A 22845-nucleotide genomic window follows, 5' to 3' on the forward strand; every position below is an offset into this window, starting at 1 on the left:
TGGTGAAATCAGACCAAAAATCTATCCAAGTGAAAATTTTAATTTCTGCTAGGCTTTTTTTCATTTATACCAATTTCCTAATCTGTTCAGGGAACGCTTATGTTGATGGAACAGGCTGCCCAGAGAGGTGACGGAGGCGCCATCTCTGGAGACATTCAAGGCCAGGCTTGATGAGGCTCTGAGCAACCTGATCTAGTTGAAGATGTCCCTGCTCACTGCAGGGGGGTTGGACTAGATGGCCTTTAAAGGTCCCTTCCAACCCAACACATTCTGTGATTCTATGACACTGGGGAACAAGGCAATGCAGAGGCTGCTGGAGAAGGGGAAAGCTGCAGGGAAGAGGGAAGACCATCATTTCTGCAGGACACTAACTTATCAGCATTTCCCTTCTATAAGAACAGTTGCTGAAGTTATTAAAACCAGTATTATTTCAGTGAGCTGCATTACATCTTATTGCTTTAGCTTCTAAGAAAGTAAACCTCTCACTTTGTAATGACACTGCAGAAAAGCGGCACGTATGGTTTGAGCTCCTCAGGAAGCGTGTTCAAGCTGGAAACAGCTCTGAAATAAACCACCCCGTTGGTTGGCTGAGCACAGTACTGGACAGGAACTTCGTCAGCTAGGGACAAAAAAAATATATAAAAAAAAAAGGGAAAGAACAACCAACAGCTTCCTACTATAAACACACAAAACGAAAACAATTTCTTACAAGAACTTAATATTAAGAGTTATTTTCTTTTGGCACTTCAGAGCCACTTCTTGTTTAAACTTTGCACATTGAACCGAACACTGGACTGAAGGGGTTTTATTGTTTCTCTCTACGGTAGGTAGGATACCTGGGCAATTTGATGAGAGAATTCTGTTGACAGGGGCCACATTTTAGAGGTAACATTCAAATAAAGGAATGGTAATTTGTTTCTGAACAACTTAAGAAGTTCTTCTTCCTTATTTTTTGCCTTCACCACCTCAAAAGTTGAGGAAAGTAGGTTCCTGCACTATACCTTCTCTTCTACACCAGGGCATCAGAATATAAACATTAGACTTTTCACAAAACCAGGTCATTTTATTATCAAAATTATACAGTACTTGACACTTGCTGGCAATTCTTGCAGGAAAGCATCTGTTAGAAATACACAGCAGAGCAGTAATACCTGCAAGATTTTGACAGAATTGTATCAAAATTGAGAACTACCATTTCTTCTTTCCTGTCAATCCATGGGAGAGAAATTTGCACTGAAGTTATGAAGGATGACTTTTTTTTTTTTCTATGGCTCCTGTACATCGCATTCCATAAAAACCAGGTAGGAAGGGAGGGCAGCAAGGAAGGCTCTCTGCACAAGCTGCCCAGAGTGCTGCACCCTGGATAAGCCTTTGCAAAGCGGGGAGATTGCTCAAGAGCAGTGGAGCTCGGCACCCAGAGACTCCTCTGACGGCAGGGCAGCGCAGGCGGTGAGTGAGCTGGCAGCAGGGAGCCCGCACCAGGAGCGCTGCTCCAGAGCTCCGGGAAGGGCGGGTGGCTGGTTCCACCTCACAACAGCCCCACATCGCCCCTCTGAGGCGGTGGCAAGAAGCATCTGCAGATCCACTGCAAACTGTCTACAGCAGAGGTGGTAGATGGTGGACTAGAGGCAAAGAACCAAAACTACTGACAACAGAGTACATACACTTTGTAAAGAACAAAAAAGAGCAACAGCTGGGCAAGCAGCTAGATAATAATCCAAGTGTTACTCTTTTGAGGACGAAATAGTGGTTACACCAACCTGCGAGTGTTGTCTCCAACACAGTGAACGGGATTTTGGGCTCAATGTCAGACACTTTTAGAGCTGGGAGACAAGAGGTATCCTGAGGTTTGCTTTGAAGAGCAATTAATTCCAAACCTAGTAGGGAGAGCAGAATACCAGTTTGTCATTTCCAGCTTTTAGTGAAAGTACTGTTTAAACCTGTTGAGGTGACACAGATCAGAAAAACACAAGCATTTAAGTTTAGCATTTTCTATTAACCGTTCTTTCAAATATTTTACTGAAACAAATTCTGCAGATTATCACGTGGCAACGACAAACAGAACACTGTGTCTTTGTAAATTCTCTTTCCAATCCCCCCTTCACATCCTGTTTACAGTAACATGCAATTTAAACCCTGACAAAGTGGCATCTGCCAGCCTGTCCCGTCACCCAGCTCCGCGAACACCAACTCAGGCAACCCAGACCTTGCAGGTAAGACACTTCTTTCGAACCCATTCCCCCCCCCAGTTCTTACTCAAGTTCTCTGTCAGTACACTGATGCAGCTAAGTTGTTGTGTTTAATTTTACGTTTCAGCCTCTTTGAGATTCTAGCTGGTCGCCTCTAAGTACTCTCCAGTTTATCTCTGCAAGTAGAAAGCCTCATCTGATTTTCTGCTCCCCTATCCCCTGCCTAGTACTAAAGCTTCAGAAGATTAACTCCACTCTTTTGGAGGATTTCTGTGACTAGATCACTGTTTTCACAAATTTCGACGACTGCACAGGGCTTCCAAGCTTAAACTATTGCCCAGAATAAATTGAACACAAGATTATTTTTATAGTTGGCTGTTTAAGTAGAAAAGATAAGAAATAAAATTACAAAATAAGTTTTATAGGAGCATGGACCAGACCTCATATGCTCAAAAATAAACAGCTTCAAGGTAAATAGTGGAATTTATCTTATACTTAGTACAAGTTAACATGGGAAGGAATAAGAAGAACAATATTTTAAGACAATTTCCTTTATTCTGCCCTACTGGAGACATTGATCATTCTGTTTTTGAGTGTTAAAACTAATAGAATGTACCAATCATACACTGCAGTGTAAACACTACACTGCATGGCCCCATTACACATATACATGAGCTTCCAATAAAAAAAAAAAAAAAATCATCCCTTTCAGAGCAAATACTGGAGAGTGCCTGAGAATTTAAGATATTCTTCAGAACACCAGTTAAAAAACTGTGGTTTTAAGCAGTTACTGAAATAAGAATATGAAAAGGCAAGTTAACCTTTTTCAAAGATTTGGGATTTTTCTTCTTCAGAAAGAGCATTGACCTTTTTTTCCAGCTTTTCTGCTTCCCTTTTTGCTTGTTTATTATGGTAGTCTTCCTCTGGACTCATTGACAGAGTCAATCTATGCGGATTATCCTGCAGAAATATATCCCAAAACAAAGCATTATTAATTTTGAGGGCAACTTTGTCCTGTTTTGCCTCAGATTATTCCTTCATCAGCAGTAGACAGAAGCAGTTTGCGCACTATTTGCCCAGCATATTATCGAAAGTATCACAAACAGGCAATTTAAATTCTTTATTTCATACAAAACAGTCTGCTACAAGGGTGGGGAAGAGAGGCAGCTCTCCACAAGCACCAGCATGAACAACCTTCTGTGAAATTTTAGTATAGAGTCAGAATCCCTCAACAGCACACAGTACTCGTTAGTTCAATTAAATCAAGCTTAAAGAACTGTACATAACGCTATATAGCAGCATGCCACAAGTTTTATCTGGATAATGTTCTAAGATAGGGAAGCTGGTTAAATGCAAGAGGGTTTCATTAAACACCTCTTTCAACCTGTCCAAGCTTGAGTGCACAGAGATCCCATATGATGTAAAATATGCATGCCTTATCCTGCTCGGAAATGCTTTACATCAGCCTTGCTGCCAGAGAACTCCATGCATTATGCAAGTGTCACAACTGCTGTTGAATTTCTCTATGTTTATACCGGACTGTGGAATTTTAATAACAAAATTACTCAAGCAGCTTCCATTTTATATAATACTGGGAGGCTATTCAAAAGATAGCGACCTCAAAAATTGCCCATTTCAAAGTAGAAGTCAAAAAGCAACATCTGTCACTGACAGATACTGCCAATAATTTGGAACAATGTAATCAGATTCTGTTTTATGAGTTTATCTCTATTGTGCTTATGTGGAAATAATACAGAAACCTAATTGACTACAGAGTTGAAGAAGGAACTGCAAAATTAACTAGGCATAGTAAAATGGACAGGATGAACAGCATTCTCTCCTTTGCTCCTGGCCTTCCCTCTTTATTAATCTCTAGGCACAATGTACAATGTAATAATCTTGATATAAAAAACATCCAACTATTCTCATTACTTCCTACTGAGTCATGTTTTTGCCTGAGCGCCCTCAGCAGAACTGCGTACTAAAGGACTTTCTCAAAAATACTGCATCTGTATTTCTTCCCTACAAAAGCCAAAACCTTAACAGCCCCCTACTACTTCCAGATGCTAATAATGCCTTTAGGAAAACAGATTTCAATTGATGCTACTGTATTTTGTTGCCTTAAGTATATGATAACTAACATTTACTCACTATTAAATCAGCTTGGCAGTTACTTACAATAGATCTGCCCTTCAAAACGACTTCAACAATTTGGGGGGAAAAAACTTCAAACAAAACCAAAAACCCACCAACAAAACAAAACCACCAAAAAATAACCCCAAACTCAAACCCACTTTTGCACTGCTATCACTGGATTTTTTTTTCTTTCTGGCATTAGCTAATTCAGGGCTTCAGAACTATTCAATGCCTTTATTGTTTTTATTTCTTCAAGAACTCCAGTAGAACATACGGAGAGGAAACCAAGAAAAAGAGCAGAAAGCAATTAGCGCTGACAGCAAAATTCAGACAGCAGTTCAGCGAACATGAGGGGCACCAGAACAATCTTACTTATAACCAACGTCTTTTCAAGGAAGAAGAGATACATCTTGCTATGCCAACACTAAGGAACACAGAACTAGGTCTGTAGTTGTCTACGTTTGAGCTTCTCATTAGGAAATACCTATGTGCTCTTTTATAGCTTCAGGCATCACAGTTCATAAAGCATTAGCATTTTATCAATGTTCTAATATGCATGTTTCCAAATGTCTAACCAGCTGATTTTTCCAGTTCTGAAAAGTTTTCACTTCAACCACTTAAAATTAACACGCTTCATTCAAAAACGCTGCTGTTCACCTACACCTAAAAATAGACAGTACGGTTATGAAAAAATAGCATTCAGTTTAATTTTTAATACAAAAATCATAATTTAAAAATTAGTACTGCAGATATTTTTCTGTAAGTTTTCCTACCTTAAAATATGTTTTAACTTTTTCCTGAAGAAATGTGGGATTTTCTTTAAGGCACTGCCTGAACCGAGAGACTTTATCTGCAACCTTCAGAAGCTCCACGGGATCCCCATCTTGATTCCAGCAGGAGGCAATATACTGAATGGGAAAGAATAATTAGGTAAGCAGGACAACCCATCTGAATTTTTATAACTGACAGCATCTAAGTTCCATAACCATCTTATCATTTATATTTGAATAGCAGACATAATGAGTAGTTCTAATATATTTGGAGCAGAAAAAAAAAGCTGAAATATTTGTTCAGATTAAAAGAGTATTCTTGTCATCATCTGTCCCCTGTTCTCTCCCTTCTCTCATTTTATCAGACCAAATCACTTTTTTTTTTTCTTTCTTTTGCAGAAGTGCATGTATCTATATTCTAGAAATCTATTGTAATATTCTTTCCCTTCTCCCATTTAAAATAAATTCATTTTTCAGACCAAGAAAGAAGAAAAAGAGGCACAGGCAGTAGAGACAAAGTAGTACATAAATATTACAGTCTATCCATTTATTGTATATGTCAGATGAAATTATTTGTAATGAAGTAACTCAAACGTATAACATAGACATGACTTTGGGGAAAAGAAAATACTAAATAACCAGAAATATCCCCAGGATATTTCTTTTGGAAGGATTTTTATCCTAATTTTATTCTCTTGTTTGAGACTATTAAGTTTGCTTGATTCGCTGTTGAAAGTTCTTCAAATACACCACAAGGCAAAATATCAAAACCTTCTCATTTTTACTCTGTGTGAATGGGGGAAAAATGAAACAAAGCAAAACAAAAAAAATCCCAAGACATTTGAAATAAAAAGCCTTAAAAGCACATAGAAAACAAATGCATCAGAACTGTCAAAACCACCTTCTCTTTCCTTACCTCTTTAATTACATGCAGTATTACAAGCCTTCCAGACTTTTTCAGTCATATCTATTATCATCTATTCTGTGGAAATTCCCTGATGTGTTTTCAAGAATACTATTCTTTTATAATATGCTCCAGTTAACTCTCCTGAAATAAGTCACTCCTTATTTGAGGCTTCCATGGGGTCATTACAACCCAGTGCTGGTTCTCAGTAAGCAATCTAAAAGTTTAACCACATATCTAAGACCGTTGTCCAAACGCTTCTTGAACTGACAGGCTTGGGGCCATGACCACTTCCTTGGTGTCATGGTCTAATCCCAGCCAGCTGCTCGCTCATTGCCCTCACAGTGGGATGGAGGGAAAAATCAGAAGGGTAAAAGTAAAAACTCATGGGTTAAGATAAAGACAGTTTAATAGGTAAGGCAAAAGCTGTGAATGCTAGCAAAGCAAAACAAGGAATTCATTCACTGCTTCCCATCAGCAGGCAGGTGTTCAGCCATCTCCAGGAAAGCAGGGCTCCATCCCACGTAATGATTACTTGCGAAGACAAACACCCTAACTCCAAACATCTCCCCTTCCTTCTTCTTCAACCAGCTTTTATTGCTGAGCACGGCATCATATGGTATGGGACATCCCTTTGGTCAGTTGGGGTCAGCTGTCCCAGCTGTGTCCCCTCCAAACTTCTTGTGCTCCCCCAGCCACCTCGTTGGAGGAGTGAGAAGCAGAGGTCTTGGCCCTGTGTACACACTGCTCAGCAACAGCTAACACATTCCTGTGTAATCAGCACGAATCCAAAAGAGAGCCCCATACAAGCTACTATGAACAGATTTTCCTCTATCCCAGCCAAAACCAGAACATCTGTGGAGCTTGTTCCAGTGCTTGGCCACTCTCTCCATGAAGCACTTTTTCCTAATACCCAACCTGGACTTCCCTGACGCAGCTTGAAGCCATTTCCTCATGTCCTATTACCAGACACCAGAGAGAAGAGACCAGCACCCCCTGCTCCGCTCCCCATCACGAGGGAGTTCTAGATAGCAATGAAGTCACCCCTCAGCCTCCTCTTTTCTAAGCTGAACAAACCTAATACCCTCAGCAGCTCCTCATAAATCATGCCCTCTAGTCCTTTCAGTATCTTTGCTGCCCTCCTTTGGACATGTTCTAATATTTTTATGTCCTTCTTATATCATGGAGCTCAAAACTGCACACAATACTCAAGGTGAGGCCACACCAATGCTGAGTGTAGTGGGACAATAGCCTCCTTTGACCAGTCAGCTATACTGTCCTTCATGCAAGTTGCCTTTTTTTGACTTTATGTGACTTGTGTTGAGCTTACACTCCCAGACCCCTTTCTTGCAGGGCTGCACTCCAGCCTCATCCCGCAGTCTTTATGTACATCCAGGATTATACTGTCCCAGGTCAGAATCCACATTTGTCCTTGTTAAATTTCATACAGTCTGTGATTGCCCAGTGCTCCAATCTATCAAGATCTCTCTGTAAGTCTTCTTTACCCTTCAAGGCAATTGACAACTCCTCCTGATTTAGTATCATCAGCAAATGTCCTTTGCGCGTACTCAACTCCTGCGTCCAGGTCATTGATAAAAACATTGAAAAGAACTGGCCCTAAAATTGAGCCCTGGGGAACACCACTAGCGCCTGGCCACCAGCCAGACGTTACATCATTTGCTAGAACTCTTTGAGCCCCAGCCTTCAGCCAACGGTTCACCTGTCATACATCACACAGAGGAAAGTCCTTCTAATTGGTAAAGCTAGCACAGCACTGGAATACAGCATGGAAGTTAGAGAATTCTTACCACACAGTGTTTAAAATTACATGGTGTCATCTGTGATAGCCAACACGGCTTCACAAAAGGCAAATCGTCCCTGACTAATCTGGTGGCATTCTACAATGGAGCGATTGCACTGGTGGATAAGGGAAGAGAAACTGATGTCCTGTATCTTGACTTCTGTAAGATCTTTGACACAATCCCACATAACACCCTTCTTGCTAAATTGGAGACATATGTGTTTGACAGATGGACTATTTGACAGATAAGGAACTGGTGGGATGGCCGCGTCCAAACCGTTGCGGTCAATGGCTCAACATCCAAATGGAAAACAGTAACAAGTAGTGTCTGTCCCTCAGGGGTCTGTATTGAGACTGATACTGTTCAATACCTTTGTTAATGACACAGACAGTGGGACAGAATGCACTCTCAGCAAGTTTGCAGATGACACCAGGCTGAGCGGTGCAGTTGATACAGTTGAGGGATGGGATGCCATCCAGAGGAACTATGACAGGCTTGAGGAACAAGCCCATGTGAACCTCCTGAAGTTCAACAAAGCCAAGTGCAAAGTCCTGTACCTATGCTTGGGCAACGACGAAGTAATCAGTACAAGCTGGATGATGAATGGTTTGAAAGCAGCCCTGCAGAAAAACGCTTAGGGATATTGGTAGATGAAAAATTGGGTATGAAGCCGCATTGTACGCTTGCAGCCCAGAAAGCCAATTGTATCTAGACCGCATCAAAAGAAGCGTGCCAGCACACTGAGGGAAGCGATTCCCCCCTGTTACTCCATTCTCATGAGACCCCACCTGAAGTCTGAGTGAGGTGGGGTTGTTCAGCCTGGAGAACAGAAGGTTTCGGGGAGACATTGTGTCCTTTCAGTATATGAAGGGGACTTGTAAGAGAGTCTTTCTACCAAGGCCTGTACTGACAGAACAACGAACAACGGTTTTAAAACAAAAGAGGGTAGATTTAGATTGGACATAAAAAAGAAATTCTTTACTCTGAGGGTGGTGAGACACTGGAACAAAGTTGTGGATGCCCCATCATTGGAAGTGTTCAAGGCCAGGTTGGATAGGGCTTGGAGCAACCTGGTCTAGTGAAGATGGCTCTGCTCACGGCAGGGAGGTTAGAACTAGATGACATTTAAAGGTCCCTTCCAATCCAAACCATTCTACGATTACTTTAGTTATATCTAGATCCCTTTCAGCCCTTTTCAAGGTCAACTTCTAAAACATGACCTCAGGGAAACGAACTGAAATATAACCCTCCTCTAGGGGAGCATTAACAACGAACACTGGATGACTGGTCTGCAAAAGCAAGAATTAAGAGCATTCTGTTCTAGAATTGAGTCCTAACAGCTTAATCAACTTCAAGACTTAAAACTATTCAAAAATAAAGTATATGCATAAATATTTCACCAGAGAGATTTACGCACACAATCTGAAAACATGCTAGAAAGCATTGGCTACCAAAATCAGGCACATTTTTCCAGATTCTACTACAACACATGACAGGAAATTAAATATCCACAATTTGTCCGTTTCACTCTACGGCAATCTGATTTGAAACAGCTCTTGGTTGTGCTCTCCCATTTACAAGTCTCATGTTAATCCAGGGCTCCGCTTCTTTACCTAACTTTGTAAGCCAACGGAATGAACTGTTCATGCTGAAGAATATAGAACACTTGAAAGACACAAAGCAGAAGAACTGCTAAGTAACTGAATTTGCTGCAGAACAGAAAGAAACAGAGGACACCGGAGAATGAGTGGCAGCAGGAGGCCCTGATCTCCAAAGTGACTGCAAATACCGCAGCTAACTTGTTCCCAAATTTATGACTTGCGGACTTTTTAGACACCACATTCTGCTGTGGAAAACATCTTCCGTAACAGCTTTGGTATCAAAATTATAAGCCAAGAATTGAATTAGTGTAAATTCTCACTTGTGAATCTTGAAATTAAGTTACAGCAGTACAACCCTACATAGTTCTTCTGCTTGACTTCTAAAGTTACATAGGCATCTGGACAAAACATACAGCTCCACGAGGCAGTACGGCATGCCTATCTTACAGAATTAATCAGTGCTACTGCAATCAAAGCTAGTATTCAGGTGAAGACAACAGGCTCACTGCCTGATTCTTTCATACAGTGTGGAGTCCAGTAATAGTTTGAAGGTGACTGAAAAGAAGAAAGAAAGATGTACATGAGACGACAAAAGAAAAGCCTTTCAGTGAAAAGTTTTGCATATCAAGAGTCTACAAAATGACCTCATATTTCATAAAGATGTAGAAAGTAGGTTGCTCATCCATACCTAAAAAAGCACCACACACGTGCACGCATACAGACTTACAGATGTCAGGGCAAGTCCAAAACTCGTGGACTGGTGCTTCAGCTGGATTTCAATTTTGTGAAGAAGAGCTTCAATCCTGTCTTCCTCAAATCCTTTCCTTTGGGAAGGGGTGATGAGAGAAGGAAATCATATCCATTAACACTAATCACTTTAAGTGAAGTTATGAAAATGAATTATAACATCGATAAAGGAAGCATTACAACATAATGTCTTCCACACCGAATTAAAATTGATATGAAATAATGTTATCATACTGTGTCATTTAGTGAAACTGCACTAATATAATTAAACTCCTGAAGGTTATGCTGATGGATATGCAACAACAGAGGAAGTAGCAGATACAAGTTTTAAGAGTATTGAACAATATTACTGCTTCTTTGGTGCATTTATTTTAACATAACTCAATTTTTAAAGCATGTTATTATATATATGCCCGTTATTATTACATGCATATTTATTACCATATTATTAATATCTAATTGTAAAAGACTGTATGAAAGAACTAACAGTATTCTCAAAAATTCAGCATTACTCACTCAATAACTTCATCAACTGTTCTAGCGATTATCTGTTTCACAGTATCAATGTCTCTTTCAGCAATACCCTGTAGACCCACACTGAAATAAGCTTCTCTTGTTGAGCCATTAAACCTAGAATAAAACACATTCAAGTCAGTGACAAAGTACTAAAACTTGAGCATTAAACGTGCCAGAAAAGGCAGAAGGAGGGGAAAAAACACCTGTCATTTCCACATATACACGCAGGATTTTAAAAGCTAGATAGAAAGAAAAATAATTACCAAAGAGGCAAGAGAACTTAAAAGCATTTTTTTGTTCTATTGCAGTAGTAGTGCACTGTTAAGAAAACATACAGCATATGATATTAGAGAAAGAAAAACAGTTACAGAAGAAAAGTTGGTCTTTTCTTTTTATCTTCCCATTAATCTGTAAGTTCTTTCCAGTAAAGAAGTCTTTTTTTTTAAGGTCAAAATTTTAGCTGCCTGTAATGCCAAACACGTATATTCTACTTAAGCAGGTGAGTGGAATGGTACTTCTAAATGTGTACTTTTAAAGTAGCATTTGTTAAGTAAGTGGTGAAGGTGAAGTGTGCCATATTTGTTGCCATTATTTTCAATGGTACTTAAAAAAAGTAAAGATAGTTTTGTCCGAGCTGTCAGGCAGCATTAGCCGTAAGAACTCATCTTCAGAGAGACAAATTGACACTAGCAGTTCAAACCAAAGCCAACAAACAAGAAGCAATAGGTGCTCATCAACTCTATAAATATCCACTATTCCATGTCTAAAAACCACCGAAGGAACTCAATGGCAGACTCAGGTGCTGAATACCAATCTCTGGACTCAAACTTATTCTTCTAGACTGCTTTATCAGCACAGTCACTAAGGCAAATTAAAGCCAACTCACTTCATGGTTCAACACCATATTAATATAGTCAACCTAGAAAAGGCTCAGCAGACAAAACACAAAACACTACTTCGGTGTCTAAACGTGGATTTTCTGCCACGATACTGCCATGCCCTGTGAGATTAAGATGTCTCCATGGCACTGGCATGCATAACACAGGACTCGTAGGAAGCCCGTCACTTCATGCAGAGACAGTTCAAGCCAGCAGAGTACCCTAAAGCATTAAAAATCATAGATGAGCATATTAAGGTTTCCCACTCAAGCATCCGAGACAGCCACTGGAGACGAAGGCATGACTTTTGTAATCCTCAAGTCTAAAAATCAGTCAGATGAACCATGCCCTGAAAGCACTTCTTTCTTTCTGCTGACAATAAAAGCAAACTATGATGAGCAGCTGAGTGAAGACACTTCAACAACCCTCAGTCTGCAGCGCTGAGCGAGCTCAGAAGACTGGCTGCAAGAGCTACGGTTTGAGTAAGTGTTGGCAGAAATATCCTTTTGTACTGAGATGACAGCAAGTTAATGGTACCTAACTGCACAAAAGCACATTTGTGCCAAACATACCTACTACTAAATCACAGAATTAACGCAAAAAAGCAAAGGTAACATAGTACAGAGAAGAGATAGCAAGTTATTCTGAGTAATAATAAATGGTCAAGATGAAAATCCCTAGTAGATCAGGGCACGGAAGGTATACTATGTTTTTATCTACACATTTTTCTTGTTCATAAGCTCTAAATAGTACAACTTTGTTTAAACTAATGTAGCTTCTATAGAATTATTTTCAGAAGCCAAAAATTACAGTTGAGAATGCTTTATAGTTCATCAGTACAAACCCTTAAGATGTTTTAACATTAAAGTAAAATTATTCTGGCATAAATTGCCTGTGTAAGAGATGACTTCTCCCAACTTAATAGTGGTTTGTAACTTTTCTAATATTGCTTATAGCGATGAAATATAAATTGCAACACTTACCCAACATCAGGAGAAAAATCTGTACCAACACCAGACTCAATTAAGGCTTTGTAAAAAGGAGAATTCGGCCCATCAACCAACAGTGAAGACAACAGGCTTAGTGTAAATGTTTCAAAAGTGTCTGTAATACTGAAGAAAAATGAATAGCTCTTAAAGAAACATCAACCTATGGATATGGGACACACAGTTTCATCACTATGTTAATTTCAGAAGAATTACTTCTATAAAACAATGTAGAGGGAGCAAGGGAGAAATAATTGTCAGTTATGAAAACTGCACCAAACCATAAGGAACTAAGGGAGTTCCATGTCTTTCACTTCCTATAACTAGCAGTAAAGCAAGTTAAATTAGGCTGCAAAGGTAGTTAAAGTTAGTAGTAGGGTCATGCAGAAAAGCTTGCACATGGCAGGAAGTTGAAAGAGAGGAAGCCAGCATTCCCAAAAATCTAATCCACTGAAGAGTTCTGTAAGATAATGGCTGATTTTCTTTATGTCCATTTGCTAAAGAAAAAGACAGGACAAATTCTGCTTAGTAATTAAACTTTCATTTACTATATACAAACTTTCTTTTGTCTATCTTTCCCATGGCATTCTTTAACTGAAAGGTGACATTTATGAAGAGGGATTGAGGGAAATGAAATATGCCTGCATCTTGCTTAAAGTTCTAAGATAAGCTTTTGATTCAGAATTTCATTTGGATACACTTACTCTGTCAACAAGTAGCTGACGCTGACAGTTGTCTGCTTGGAAGGATCGGAAGCAAATGAGTCTAAGCCACATGTTACACTGTCTTCTCTCTGTAAAGTATAATAAATACCTTAGATGCAGACTAAACTCAGAGCAGAAGTTACAAATTAAAAATGACTGCTTGCACTTTCATAGCATCTTCCTTCCAAAGATTCAAAATTCAGTTAAGTTCAATATTCACGAGTAAATACACAAACACAGGATATCTTGAAAAATATGAGTGGTATCTCAATTTTTTTTACAAGCGGAGAATAGAGGAGAGGATCTAGAAAATCTGGCCATAATTAACACTCTGAGCTTACGCTTCTGGACAAGCCAGAGAGGAAAAGGGGGAGGGGGAGGGAGAGAATAGAATATGTGGGTTTTGACACCAATGTTTGGAAGTTTAGGTACCATTAGCGGGGATATTTCCTGACACTAAGTATCAATATTTCTAACAGTAGCACTAAAAGCTTTCCAATAATAAATGGTTCAGTGCTCCAAATGCTGAGGGACTTGAAAACTGGAAATAAGAAAAACAACTGCATGCAATCATAACATTACTGAAGCTCAAAAGTAAATGTATTTTTTCCCTGATGTAAACAAACGTAAAAATACTTCAGCTTATTTAAAAACACACTTTGAAACAAAACAAAAAAATCCCCAACAAACAACAAAAAAACTCCAGCAGGCTGGGCTAAAATGTTAACCTATTATATTCAGTTTCTGCAATTCCAAGATTGGATGTGCACTGTTTCTTTTCGTTTGTTTAAGGTTTTTGTTTTGTTTTGTTTTGTTTACTTACAGGCTTTTCCCAGAGTTTCTGTTTCGGGATATCAGTTCTTGATTCAATTCTTCCAAATTTTATCAATGCTTCCTCATGTATTTGTTTCAAATGTTGCTCCAGTGGAAAATTACCATACGTGAAAAATCTGCATTTCACATATGAAAGACTGGGATTAAGCATCACATTTTACTTAAAGTTTACAGTAACAGCTTTTATTATATTATGAATTTCATGTATTTTCCAGTCATTCAGTCACATCCGGAATGGAATATGCTTTGTAAGGTCCCTAGGTTAAAAAACCACCTAGGTTAAAGACACCATATACATAAAATTCACATATTGCCCGGTAAAATCCCACATTTTTCAGCTTCTGTTTTATGCTTCAGAGGCCACAAAAAATTAGACTTCATTTAGTTGCAGCAATATACAACGTTCCAAGAAAAAATATTAGTAACTGAAGCCAGAATCCTAGTGCTCTGAAGTTTCAGAATACAAAATTCTTATGGTCTTCGCACATAATGTATAAAACATGATGATCCACATCTCAACTGATGTATAAAACACAGCTGGGTCAGTCTACCGATACAGAAACACTGATGACTTCCGCTGGATTAAATATAAGGACGAGGTATGTAGGCATGTCACAGATAAATGTTATTCCCCCATTAAAATCTAAGCACAAGTACAGTAGAACACTTGGGACGATGAGAAAAACAAAGGATGGTAAATTCACTATCATGACACAAGCTTATGTCCTATAAATGAATTAATCAGACTAACACATTGACCACAAATTTCGTACAGAAGAAACAGAGGTACTATAGATTTCCCTCCATATCACTTTCAAATTTACTTTTAGCCTAAATACCTTATTAGTACCAACAGAATTAGTATCCGACTCAAAAGAATACCCACTATTTAGAACTTGATACAGTAACATGTGATTCAGGAGCAGATGAGTATCCATTCATTTGTAACTTCTTTTCATAACTTTTAATCTGGGTTGACTTCAAGGAGGATAGGAACCCCTAGACTCATCTGCACTACTTGTATTTTAACTCCCTAAAATTATCACCAAATACTTACTGGTATGTTCCATTTCCCCACAAATCCATTTGAGTTCAAGGTGAAACATCTGTAAACAAAAATCCCCAAACCAAATCCTCCAGGCAGATGTACTAAAAGAAAAATAAAAATCAGCCATCTCTCTTGCAGTAACCCCTGCTTCCAATTCACCCTTCGCTTCTCTCCCTGGAGCAAATTCCTTGCTTCAGTGCTGTCCTAGCTGCTGGAGGCCACAGGTTATCTGAGCTGCTGGCCATGTGAATGGAAACGCTGTATTGCTGGTTTTCCCTCACAAAAAATATGAGCGCAGTGCTAACAAACTGTATAACCTAGTAAATTAGTCACAAATTTCAGATACCTGGAATTGCTTGGATGATAATGCGTGGCGTGGAACTGTTTAAGCTGCTCCCATGTAAGATCAGGAATACATAATGGATCTCCACCAGATACTACACCGTAAGTGTGATCAGGAAGGATTTTATTCTGCAAGTGCTGTGCAAATATCCTCTCATTATCTGTCTTAAGAGGAAAACACCACATTTCAGTAAAAGTCATCAAACCACATTTTAAAAATTAAAGGTGATCAATAAGATGACCTCAGAACTCTTAACTTACAAAAGAGCGCCTTCTCGCATAAGTATTTTGTTCTGTAGTCCCACGTACTTGGATAAAACTAGCTATGTTATCATGTCAATTTAAAAGAAAATTTGACACTAAAATCAATTAGCATGGTGCTCTTTTATATGCAAATAAACTTTCAACAGGCTAACTTTAAGAATAGCCATGTAACAGACTGCTGACTTTACTGAGGACTTAAATTTCACAAAGGAGGAATGGAAATCTCTGGTGCAATAATGCCATTGATAACCCACCGCTTAACCCACTTCACCACATATAAGATCTGAAAACAAAAATTCACAAAACTTACAAACGCCCCTTTCATTTCATTAAAAACAACTCCTTTGAAAACTAGAGGTGTCTCAGGATCAGTTGGGTTCTCATGTTCTAACCTCCAACCTTCTTGCCTGAAAAAATTAATAACAGGAAGTAGTGTGAGTTTGAGGGGGGTTTTGGGGGGTTTTTTTTGGTTTTTTTTGTTTTTTAATTTAAGGTTTACATACATCTCAAGCTGTCCACATCTTACCAGAAATCTAGTTGCCGCAAACACGGAAAGAAAGCTGCATCCAGGTACACTGACAGAAGATTTTGAAAATCCTTGGGATTTTGTGTTGAAAACGGATAGAGTGTGTAATCGCTAGCTGCGTATAAACAAACATAAAAAGATCAGAATTTTAGGAAGTCTGAGATGCATTTTTCCCTCATTTCTTTTTAATGTCCCCTCTACATAAATAACTGGAAGAGAAAAAAATTACTAAATGACACATATTTTTCCTGAAGAATACAAAGAAGTTTAACACTGCAATTATTTTACCATGAAAACTTGGCTTTTGCCATATATAAAAATAATTAAATGCATGGCTGTATACTATAAAGATCCACCTCTATTGGGACTTTGTAACTGCCAAATGAACAAGATCTATTTTGTTGTCTTGCCTTGTTAGCTTTTTAATTTCTCACAACTTTCACACTTAATAATAATGGCTCTCTAAAGGGAAATTAAGGAGAGCCAACAGACAGCTCTACTGCAGTAAAAACTCAGGCATTTCAAGTGGCATTATTTTCTTTGGGCTCACCTGTGAATGCGTTCATGAAAGTGGACAGTGACCTATTTAACATTTTGAAGAACGGATCTCTGCAAGGATACTTCTGAGAACCACATAACACAGTGTGCTCGAGGATATGCGGGACCCCAGTGCTGTCCATTGGAGTGGTTCGGAATTGTATACTGCAAGAGAGAGCACAGAGAGGCGTGCAGTTATTTGTGATGAGAAGTCCACCCATCTCCTACCTGCAATTGAGACTTACGGGAACATTAACACTGCCTAGTAACTAACACGGCATACAGCAGGATGCAGAGTTACTGAGTTCTTAAGAAAGACTCTTGAGTCTCAGCCACCTCTTCTAGAAGGTGTATAACCTCTGCACTTCTACTTCTGGATGTGGTACAGAAGCTTTCAGCACATAACCACACACTCTTCTTTTTTAGCCAAAAACCCCAGAAAAAAATTCATGGAAGGTTATGGTAAAAAGAACTGGTTTACATCTTGCAACTATAAGGCAATTTATTGGAAGGTCCAGTTTTCATCTCACCAATAAAGAGATGATAACAAACTTGAAGTAGTTTAGTGGAAAGCCACAAAAACGGTCAGAGGCTGGAGCACATGACCTGTGAAAAGAGGCTGAGGAAACCGGCAGAAGGAAGGGCCTCAAGGGTACTCAACAGCTGCCTTCCAATACCTACAAGGAGGTTACAATGATGACAGGTTCTTTGCATAGATATGCATGACAGAAGGACAAGAGACAATGTTCATAAACTGAAGCAAGGAAGGTTCCAACTTGATATTAAAGAAAAAAGAATAAAAACCCCCAAAACACCATACAGACAGTAAAACATTGCGAACAGGTTGCCCAAAGAGATTGTAGAATCTCTGGTTTTGGAAATTTTCACCTGGATAAATGCCTAAGGAACTACACCTGAATTAAGCGCTGACCCTGTTTTGACCAGCAGACTGAACAACAGGCCTCACGACATCTGTTCTGACCTGAAAAACTCTAAGGAAATCCCACAATGGAAGTACTATCCTCTTTGTTATCACAGAAAAATCCAGTTATGAAACTGGATTACAATTTAGAAACAACAAGGTGATGCTGAGATGGAATGTGCTATACATATATTAATATTTTACCTGAACAGATTATTGGAGTCCTCTCGAGCCACATGTAGATACCTGGCTCCTGTACTGTCATGACTAAGCTTCACTGCAGTGAGGAACAGCTCAGGAACAGCTGTCACCTGCATTGGAAGAAAACATCTGTATTACAGTGTGACTGCAACTAGGTCAAGTATATCATGGATGATATAGCAATGATCAGTTTGTTGATCCTGTATATAATTGTGCAATATACAGTATTAAATAAATTCTTTGTTCCTATGGTTTGTGGGAGGAAAAAAAGAAGTATGCAAGCAGAAAATAAAGTTTTAAAAAACCCTAAAATACACTACAACTAAAGAACTATACTCTTCTGGTATAGATATTAAGACCAGAACAATTCAACCAGAAATACAAAGAAAAGGTATATATTCAAATGTCAATGGTTAGAGCAGCAAAAGAAAAATCAAGGAATACAGTTCTACCACTCTGTCACTAGCAATCACGTTTTGCAAGTTACCTTTACTCTCTGCTTCTGCTTTTTGCTTTAAAAAAGTGAAAAGAAATTCGACATTATTTCTGTTGCAGGTTCTCAACAAAGGTATTAAAAGTGGCTTAGGAGACAAAATATTACTTGAATGTATTTCAGAAAACAGCACATGGTAAAGTTCAGTTATCTGTCAGGACTTTTAGAAGACCATACTGAATGCTCAACATCTGTAGCAGACACACAAACCCCCAGGGTACATTATTTACTCTAGAAGAGTCAGGTCCCTACAAGAACATGTGTTAATGCCCCTAAAGGATTTGGTTGTAGAGATGTAACTGAAAGTAATTACTGTATCATTTTTAACCGATCGCCCAAAGCATCTACGCCAATATTCAGTGTGCAGCCTCCTGGCCCCACTTAGGCGCTTTCCAACCAAAGGAAAACGTCTCTATACAAACACAGGGGACCTGCAGGGCGATGCTTACCTGCTCCACAGTGAACCCATGGATTCGCTCCCCGACCCTGTACTGCAGCGCCCTTTCGTTAGCAGAAACGCCCTTCCACCTCCACGACTTCTGATTCAAGCACCTGAAACAACACTTCCCTTGAAACCAAACACGCTCCCACCAGGGACACGGTGCCTCATCCCCACCCTGGGGGCCCAGGAGCCCGCAACCGCCCGGCCCCGGGTCCCGCCGGCTCCTCGGGAGGGGGGACAGCCCCAGCCCGCACCGGGGTCGCCCGGGCCCGGCCGCAGCACCTCGCTCCCCCTCCTTCGGAAGCGCCCGAAGGAGGCGGCTGCGGCGCGGAGCCCGCCCAGGCCGGCGGCGGGGCCCGGGGCAGCTGAGGACGGGCCGCCTCCCCCGCGGAGCGTCGGCAGAGAGACCGGCCGGGGAAGGCACCGGTGGGGCCCCCGCTCGCTGCCCCCAGCTCCCTCCCCGTCCTCACCGGCCACGGCTCAGCAGCCTCCCGGCCGCCCGGTAACGGCTCCACATGGCTAAGCGCCTCGGCAGCGGGTCGGGCCGGGCCGCAGAGCCGGGCCGGCGCAGGCGCCGCGGCTCCCGCCCGCATTGGCGGCGGCGGGAGGCTCCGCCCGCCCCACCGCGTCCCGCCCTCCGCTGCGGCGGCCGGCCCGGGGAGCGTGGCGGCGGAGGGGCTGCTCTGTACCGCCCCAGGGCGGGCCGGGCGGCGGCGGAACCCGCTGCAGGGCCCTGGGGGGCGGCTGTGCGGTGGCGGAGGGTGCTGGGCCCTCGGCAGGGAGAGGCCTTAGCGGCGGCGGGGCCCTCAGCGGGACGGCAGAGCCTTGAGGGGGACACACAACCCCAAAATATTCGCCTTTTTGGGGAGGGTTGACCTTGGCGGGGGGGAGGAATCTGTTGGAAGTGTCTGTGCCTGTTCAGGAAGTTCTGAGGGAAATGAAAAGCCATGTTGGTTCTGAAGGGAGCGACCTTTGAGCAGCGCCTGTTGTTTGTTTTTCAAATTGAAAAAAAGAAAGCACAAACCACGCAACGCCAAGATAAATGTGTCTCGGGGGCTGTGTCTCTCCTTGCCCACATCTTGCCGACATATCTGAGTATTTTTATGCGAAGGTTGCGTGAGGAAAATGAGCAAAGTGAGCAGGCTCAAGTGGGAAATCACACCGGGCTGTAGCCGCGCAGTGGTGTCCGTGTGTGGAGCCTCCGTCTGCCGCGCGAGGCCTGTCACGGCGGGCGGGAGAAACCCACTGAGGGAGACGTGCTTCTCCCGGCCAGGGTCGCAACGGGGACCTCGGGCGGGGATTTGAAGGACGTCGTCATACCCACCAGGAAAGTGCTAGTACATGCCTTGGCTTTTATTCCTTCCATTTTGCAAACTAATCTAATCTTTAGATACTAACTTGATTTCACATCACACGTTCATGAGGTTTCCCAGAAGGCCAGCACCTCTGTGGAGTACAGCCACCAAATTACCAGTCCCTCCTTCCTGAACACAAGAGACCAATTATCTATTTAGACATAAAAGGCCTGATGCCAAAAGAGGCAACTACGTGGGATTTTAAACAACACCAGAGTGAACAGGTGCTCGGCACATCCGACGCCGCTTGTCTTCAGTTCTTTGGCTACGATGTTAACTGAAAAAAATTGAATTTAAAGTATCCTGGGAATTTTTGTCTCTACTGTCTCTGACCTCTTGGTCCTCTTCGCTGGCCAGCGTGCAGCTGTCTGCCTTCCGCTGCTGCCCATGAACGGTCACCAGAGGGGTTTTGTCATCCTTGGGGGACTCGCCTGCCCTCCTGCCCTCCTGCCCCTGCTGCCGGTGCCCTAAAGCACACCCTCGACCTCCCCGCTGGCTGCATGGCTCCTCAGCGCTCCCGCGCCTTCCCTTTCCTCTGCTTTTCTCATTTGTGTTTTCCATGCAATTCTCCCATTTCATTAATTTTTAAATTAAATAAAAAAGCCAATAACTTGCTGCAGTTAAAGTCGGGATGTTGTGCATTAACCTATATAACCTGTCGTCTATCTTAATTACCTATCTTTCTCATTCCTTTTTAAGGCTAGTGAAAAGGTCCGGTAACTTTCAAGTAAAGCTTAGATGCTGTGTATTCGCAAATGCAATTTGTTTGCTTCCTGTTTTCATTATACCTGATTTCCTCCCTGCCTTCTACCATTTCACCTCCTGTGGTTTTTGTCCTTTTTTCTCCTGTGTTTTCAGATTAGAATCAAGTCACACCACTTTTATAGGAGCTGCTTCCAGTATATGCTTCTTTTCAGTGTATGTTCCAGTGTATGTTTCTGTAAAATATGTTTCTAACGCCATGAAGAACCAGTCCTGATGGGAACTTTATGTTTTTTTCAAGCTAAAACCAAACAATGACATAAACATAAAATGTACAATGTTCTCAAAAGAATAAGCATGTTAAAAGAAGTACTTCTGAGACTCACATAGAACCATGAGTTTACAACTGCATGGTTCAATTTTCAAATATTTCTAAATGGTTTATTATTAGTCCCAACAAGATTAACTTGCAGCAATTTTTATTTTAAGAGACTATACTGTTTTTTCTGTTGACTGTTCAGTTCCTTAGTTTTACTAACAGTTTCCTGATTTGACCATAGGCTACCATCTCTTTTTACAGGTTTCTTGTCATCAATATTTAGTTTGCTTCATGGTTTACAACATTCATCTTAATGGAACATCAGGCTGGCATTCTGCTGCAGACATTTATTTATTTTTAGTTGATGTTTATATCGGAAGCATGATTTACTGGCTGTCTGTTTTCATAGTGCTGACATAGCGTTTGACAGGCAACCTTTCACAAACTTAACCAATCTGAGTGGGCAAAATTTCAAAATACATCAAACATCATTCCCAAACTTAAATTTAATCACAAAATGGAGGTCTTTTGTACTACCCCTTAGACAACTTTAAAATATTTTTTTCTTTATCCTGCTATTGTCTTTGATGTATTTTGTACATCAGAGCTTTTCTTCTGGGAAACGGAATAGAAAGTGATCTGTTACAGTATTTTTTCATCATTTTCTTACTGTGTAAGTTTACTGCTGCTCTGGTATTGTAAGACTAGTGCATTATATTATTTGAGAATGTACAGGCACACACAGGTGTGTATATATATAATTTCGTAAACATGACTTTTGGATCTTAAGCATAATTCAGAAAAACCTCACTACCATGTAAATAGCATAACAGGTATAAAATGATCTTGGTCAGCTTGTCTGCATAAGTGACATAAACCTGTTTGGACTATCATGACCAAATTTTCCTTACAGTTATTTAGTGACAATTTCTATGTAACTGCAGTCACTTCAAAGAGCATTTCCATTAATGAAAGTGAGATGACAGTTGAATCCTCAGTGTCTGACTAGAGAAATACCTTTACTTAGTGTTATTTTCCTTCAAAAGATTTTGTTTTCAATCAGTTACCAGTTTATCTAAATTAAATATTTGGGCTAAAGAGTCCCATGCCAGCACAAACTGTTTATTTCAAAAAATTCAACTAAAACTGTTCGGGATGAAAATGCTATTTTGTGTTTAACTAAGTTTCATTCCTTATCCTCTGGAGCAGAAGGTGGTCCCCTCCGGCTTCTCAAGTGCGTCTTTTCTTATCTTCATGGACAATAAGGCCCTGATTTTGCCAAGTTAAAATCTCTGAAAAAATACTTGGTAGATTCTTGTTACAGCTGGAAAACTATATTTTCCTTGGTGTCCCCTACCAAGCATGCCTGGAGCTCAACATTTCTCCCTGCACAGACCATAGACTGTCCCTGCACCTGCAGCTTTCTTCTAGGGTTTTCTCAGGGATAAAGTTAATAACGATTGTTTCCTCTGTGACTGCCTCACCCTCCCAGGGGAGAGACCGGTGATTTTCTGCACAGCCCTGTACTACGTGTTGTCGGAAGAAAAATAAAATTCCTTATGAAAGTCAGCAGAAGTTAAAGAAAAAAAGGCTATGCTCAAGGTCTACTGAAAGATAGGTATTTAAA

General features: G+C 40.7%; 1 protein-coding gene across 1 annotated transcript in view; it reads right to left on the reverse strand.

Moving 5' to 3' along the window:
• PITRM1 (pitrilysin metallopeptidase 1) overlaps nucleotides 1-19451 on the reverse strand; it is a 30051-nt gene extending 10600 nt beyond the window's left edge. The window contains exons 1-16 of the mRNA XM_063324452.1: nucleotides 19313-19451; nucleotides 18850-18952; nucleotides 17911-18017; nucleotides 16798-16949; nucleotides 16248-16362; nucleotides 16032-16128; nucleotides 15462-15622; nucleotides 14057-14183; nucleotides 13234-13322; nucleotides 12527-12655; nucleotides 10666-10779; nucleotides 10130-10226; nucleotides 5099-5233; nucleotides 3011-3149; nucleotides 1761-1877; nucleotides 487-619 (exon numbers count right to left, since the gene is read on the reverse strand). Of these exons, the coding sequence (XP_063180522.1) occupies nucleotides 487-619; nucleotides 1761-1877; nucleotides 3011-3149; nucleotides 5099-5233; nucleotides 10130-10226; nucleotides 10666-10779; nucleotides 12527-12655; nucleotides 13234-13322; nucleotides 14057-14183; nucleotides 15462-15622; nucleotides 16032-16128; nucleotides 16248-16362; nucleotides 16798-16949; nucleotides 17911-18017; nucleotides 18850-18952; nucleotides 19313-19359 (1862 nt within the window). The 5' untranslated portion in view covers nucleotides 19360-19451. The remainder of the gene's footprint in view (nucleotides 1-486; nucleotides 620-1760; nucleotides 1878-3010; nucleotides 3150-5098; nucleotides 5234-10129; nucleotides 10227-10665; nucleotides 10780-12526; nucleotides 12656-13233; nucleotides 13323-14056; nucleotides 14184-15461; nucleotides 15623-16031; nucleotides 16129-16247; nucleotides 16363-16797; nucleotides 16950-17910; nucleotides 18018-18849; nucleotides 18953-19312) is intronic.
• Nucleotides 19452-22845: the final 3394 nt, after the last annotated feature.

Source organism: Chroicocephalus ridibundus, chromosome 2 (assembly GCF_963924245.1).
Source record: "Chroicocephalus ridibundus chromosome 2, bChrRid1.1, whole genome shotgun sequence".
NCBI classification, from domain to species: Eukaryota; Metazoa; Chordata; class Aves; order Charadriiformes; family Laridae; genus Chroicocephalus; species Chroicocephalus ridibundus.